General features: G+C 36.5%; 1 protein-coding gene across 1 annotated transcript in view; it reads right to left on the reverse strand.

Annotated features, from left to right (window-relative positions):
- Positions 1-4,125, reverse strand: part of LOC107698052 (tetratricopeptide repeat protein 14-like) — a 10,980-nt gene extending 6,855 nt beyond the window's left edge. The window contains exons 1-8 of the mRNA XM_016498965.1: positions 4,119-4,125; positions 3,751-3,950; positions 2,719-2,803; positions 2,500-2,629; positions 2,265-2,420; positions 2,094-2,165; positions 652-771; positions 428-550 (exon numbers count right to left, since the gene is read on the reverse strand). Of these exons, the coding sequence (XP_016354451.1) occupies positions 428-550; positions 652-771; positions 2,094-2,165; positions 2,265-2,420; positions 2,500-2,629; positions 2,719-2,803; positions 3,751-3,936 (872 nt within the window). The 5' untranslated portion in view covers positions 3,937-3,950; positions 4,119-4,125. The remainder of the gene's footprint in view (positions 1-427; positions 551-651; positions 772-2,093; positions 2,166-2,264; positions 2,421-2,499; positions 2,630-2,718; positions 2,804-3,750; positions 3,951-4,118) is intronic.
- Positions 4,126-5,463: the final 1,338 nt, after the last annotated feature.

Genomic DNA, 5,463 nt, shown 5'->3' on the forward strand with positions numbered 1-5,463 from the left:
GGTTTAAGGGTGGAGATGGGTGGGTTTAGGGATCGGAGGGTGGAGACGGGTAGGTTTAGGGGTGAAAATTGGTAGGTTTGGGATGGAGATGGGTGGGTTTAGGGATCGGGGGTGGAGACTGGTAGGTTTAGGAGTGGAGAAGGGTGGGTTTAGGGATTGGGGTGAAGGATAGGTTTAGGGGTGGAGATGACTATCCCTTTAAGTGCATTTAAACAGGCAGGGCACACACACGCACAAAAAATAGATAAGTATTGGATCTGAGCATTAAGCTTTGCATTGTAAATGCAACTTAAATCGTGGTAAAAACACTGTAACGCATAACTTTGTGTGGCCTTTTTGTGGACTCTCTATTTTTTGGCACATGTAAGCATTAAACTAATTTCCACCGGAGAACTAGAAGTAGCAACACTATTTCTCGATGACATACTGTCCTCCTCTTTCCACCAGTGTCTGGCAGAGGTATTTCTTAGCATTCCTGTGTGTGGGGCAGTTCTCCAAAGCCAGTTCAAAGTCATCGATAGCTTTCATCAAGCTTCCTTTGGTTGCATATCTACAAAAAAATAAAAACAGCTTCAGTAATTATGTAACAAGGCAGAACAATAAACGTGCAAATATTACTCAATATATGAACATGATTTTATCATGACTCACAGAGCTCCACGTGCCACAAGAGCCTCCACGTTGTTTGTGTCGATCTCTAAAGCCTTCTTGTACTCATTCATTGCTTCTACATGACGACCCAATTTGAAATGGTCAACACCACCTTTAACACTGTAATGATATGAAGAAATTATACGGTCACTGCTAGTTTATCAGTGTTGGGGGCAATGCATTACAAGTAACGTGAGTTACGTAATCAGGTTACTCTCTTCAAGTAATGCATTACTTTTAAATTTACAATTAAATATCTGAGTTACTTTTTCAAATATGTAACGCCAGTTACTTTGTTTTCCCATTTATTGACTGACTTCTCTCCTGTCCCCACGTTGAGAGAAATTGGGAGGAAGTGCAGAGGCACTTCCTTCGGCCGGAGCCTTATTAATTTCATTTTTTGATGTGAAAGGGGTTTTTGTTATAAAAAAATAAAAACAAATACGCAAGCTCAGCCCAGGTGACAAAAGTGATGTAATGCATTACTTACCATTAAGTAATCAGTAAGTAAATAGTTACTTTATGGAGTAACACAACATTGTAATGCATTACTTTTAAAAGTAACTTTCCCCAACACTGTAGCTTACAATAGCGCTAGTTTATGACAGTTTGTATTGAACTTTATTATATATGTAGCAGAATATTTATTAAATGGGTCAATAACAAATTAGAGCATCTGCAAAAAAGAAAAGGAACAATCTTTTAAAAATGTGAAGAAATGTAGTCATTTGTATTCATGTTGGTTTCATATTGTTTTATAGCATTTTCAAGAAACATTTCATTTTAATAACTCTAAAAATGGCGCAGCGTAACCATCAAGTAAAATGTAATACATCTGCCTTATAGCTTAAAATTAGTGCACACATCTTAATCATTCAAATTATTACGGACTTTATGCAATTCAGAAATGAATGACATTCAAAACATTTGAATGCATTTTTAAATAAAACAATTGAAAATTGTGTTGATTTACTGGAGTAAAATCGGGGGTGGAGATGGTTGGGTTTAGGGTTATGTAAGGTGGGAGGATTTGGATCTTGATCCAGCCATGACCCCTGGATCTTGTGTTTTGCAATTACAGGTAATAATGTTGTAAATAACGTTCAGTTTCTGAATCTGAGACTGATCGTTTCGTTTTATAAGACCTCACTATATCATCAGTAGCCACGAGTATTAATTTTGTGCTGCTTGATATGTTTTTTTCCCCTTCAAATATGGGCAGCCGCTGATTTGCATGGCAGGACCTTGGTCTCAGCTAAAAATCTTCTTTACGGTTCAACTCAAGAAAAAAAGTCACATACATCTTGGACAGCCTGAGGGTGAGTAAATTATCAGCCAGTTTTCATTTTTGAGTGAACAAAACATTTGAATGCATTTTTAAATAAAACAATTGAAAATTGTGTTGATTTACTGGAGTAAAAGGAAAAGTCAGGTAAACAAACCATTTCAAGGCCCAGGACACAGACTGTTTCTTCCGAATAGCTGTAGCAAAATCATCTTCTTTGAAGCGTTTACTGTGTATATACAAAAAAAATCAGTTTATCTGAAAAAAAAAAAAAAAAAAAAACACTATGAAAACTGGGAATGGTATAAAAGCCACAGACAGCGTGTACCTCTGCAAGCCCCTCATGAGTGAAGGTGTTTGTGTGTCGCTTATTCCCAGCTTCCCCAGGAGGAAGTGCACATTTAAAGGGTTGGACAAACCAAGAGAGCTCTCCAAAAGCTTCTCATACGTCTGGCTGCTGTCTGTGGCCACCTTTTCACCCCGGCTGGAAGAGCGGAGAAAACCATCAACAACAGGAAGTCTGAGACAAACGGGTCAATATTCATTTTCTTCTCTTTACGTACGTATAATGAAGAGGAAGATCTTCTTTGCTTATGACTCCCAGCTTAACTTTATCCAAGTGAGGAGCCAGTGAGGATGAATACAGTGATAAGGTCAGCTTCTCGTGGTAGCGGTCAATGCCCTTCACCCCAGCTGTGCCATAAAATATCACTTTATCAAATCTAAACATTTCAGTATTAATATATAGACATTCATTTTTTTTTTTTTTTAAAGTATCATACCTCGAATCAAATCCCCAATTTGGTAATAAGACAGAGGATCATCGTGATTTCCAGCGGAAGGAACAGATCGTAATGGACAGAGGGCCTTTTAATAGACAAGTTATTTTTAGAATCACGTTTGTCTGACAAGCTGCAACTGAATGGTAAGTATTTTAAAAATCGAGTTTAACATTTCTTTAAGAACTCTAAGTAGTTATCATATGGTTTTGAAAAAACTTTAACACCATTTTCAACAAGTTTCAATTGAATGGCTCATGTAAAAAGTATGACATTTTCCTTATACCTTAAAAAAATATATATATACTTCTCAATGTATTTTTTAAAATATCATAAACTACTGAACGAACAAATAAAATAAACTATAAAACAATTAGTATATAGGTCAAAGATGAAAGGGGTTTTCAAGCAACAAAACAATAAGAGTTAAATACAGCTTTATTTTTTTCTGTGCATTAGAACGTGTCCTTTTTTTTTTTCCTTAGAAAGAAATAATAACCGTCATACATTTTACAGTGATTTACGTAAGAATTGTATTAAGTGTAACATTAGTTCATATAACAATAAATCTTTTCAGGCATATTTAGATCAAGAACCATTAGATGACATTAAACGACTATTTGAGGATCACAGTTCAGTTCTTAATCACTTCAAATATAAAATTTAGTATGATCCCTTATTCTTTTATATATTTTAGCAAGTACAGGTCAAAATAACCATCTGTTACGCTGGATGAAGATAGAACATTATTTCACCTACATTTTATTTTCACAAAAATTATTCAAAGGCACTTTACTTGCATTTAATGTGTTTTCTGTTTATATAAAATCACTTTCGTAAATTTAATTTGATGCAGTCAACAAAATGGGACGTCTCGTCTTTGACCCATATACATATTATATATATATATATATATATATATATATATATGTGCGTGTATGTTTGTTTGTAAAATGGCACAGTTTTATAAATATCTGAAAGTACACTCTTAACTACACACTTCAGACAAAAATAAATAAATAACTTAAACCCAACCTTTATCTCCAGATCCTCAATATCTCGTTCCAGTCCTCCAGCAGTGCAGAGAAGAGTTACGAACAAGCCGAAGTCTCGCACCGAACTGATTCTTCCGATAACCAGGTCTCCACGCTCCACGTCTCTGTAGAAGCGCTCCCGTCTCTCCTCAACACACACCTCCATGAACTGCTCCAGCGGAGGCATGACGGCGTGCGCCTCTGAAACAACATATATGCATTATCAGAGGGAGAGTTCATCGTTTAATCGCACGCACGTCATTCACTTTCATGAAACGGGATGGTCTTGGAGCGACGTGATTGCATGATGCTGTTGCTTTATTAGAAAGAAGCCTTTGAATTTCACTAGAAATGAATGAGGCCGTTCACCTCCAGGTTCCTCGTTTGCTGGTAAGATGTGTTTGACAGTGTGACAGTGTCTAAACAATACGCAAGAGTGGAGCAGAAAGTATCAGTAGCACTGTTAACATCAAGAGATGATAACTGTTCAGGGGAAGGAAGCAAAGATGAAACCATAGCAGATAGCCGGGAGGGTGAGAGAGAGCGTAGGTTACGTCGAAAAGTGACATGTGGAGGGGTATGTGTTGTGTCAGGAGCCATGTTGAGGTTAAGAGTGAGGAGGAAGTGATCCGAGGTGTGCAGTGGAGTAACCAGTACATGATCAGTGGAGCAGTGTCGTGTGTAAATAAGGTCCAGTTGGTTGCCTGATTTGTGAGTAGCCGTAGTTAACACTCGCTTGAGATCAAAAAGATAGTTACACTTTTTAATCTAAACCCACCCCTACCCCTCACAGAAAACTTTCTGCATTTTTACAATTAAAAAAAAACTTTGTTTACTTTATTTTTATACCAGTTTTACAAATGAGGACATCCCCAAATGGAGGTTTATGGCGATTTTTGTCAGGTTTTGCTCACTTTTGGGTACAAATTTGTCCCCAAAATATGGTTCAGTAGGCACACACACACACACACACACACACACATATATATATATGTGTGTGTGTGTGTGTGTGTGTGTGTTTACTGTATGTATATACACAGTGGTAAACACTAGTATTTTCACCAGCTTAAAAAAATGGTTTATTTAAAAAAAAGTTAGTTATTTCTATCTTTTTCTGTAGTGTGTCAGTAGGAAATATCAGTTCACATTTCCAAACATTAATTTTGCCATTAATTGTAATAATCCAGTGAGATTTTTGTTTGCACAAGGAGTCTGACAGCAGCCAGTGCTCCACACAGAGATCTGATCTCAGCATCATCCAGTCTGTCTGCGATTACATGAAGAAACAGAACAAACTCAGACAGACTAAACCCAGAAGAACTGTGGCAACGTCTTCAAGATGCTTGACGTTTGGAAATGTGAACTGATATTTCCTACTGACACACTACAGAAAAAGATAAAAACAACTGACTTAAAACCATTTTTAGCTGGTGAAAATATAGTGTTGCAATCAATATAGTGAGTTGCAATCAAAATTGTTCAACCCCTCAGAGACTGAAGTACTTTACAAATGCAAGCTTTTCTGAAGTTCCAAGATTTTATAAAAATTGCATTAACAGTTTACTGGCATATTAAAAGTGATAATGTCAATATATAATGTCATGTTTTTGAGTTATAGGATTTTTTTTAATAACACAGCTGTGTCATAATTATTCAACCCCTATTCAACATTGCTGTTTTTAAGTCCCCTTTTTTTTTTTGTATGGTGGGGAAC

The sequence above is a fragment of the Sinocyclocheilus anshuiensis genome, unplaced genomic scaffold (assembly GCF_001515605.1).
Source record: "Sinocyclocheilus anshuiensis isolate Anshui unplaced genomic scaffold, SAMN03320099.WGS_v1.1 scaffold1501, whole genome shotgun sequence".
Lineage (NCBI taxonomy): Eukaryota > Metazoa > Chordata > Actinopteri > Cypriniformes > Cyprinidae > Sinocyclocheilus > Sinocyclocheilus anshuiensis.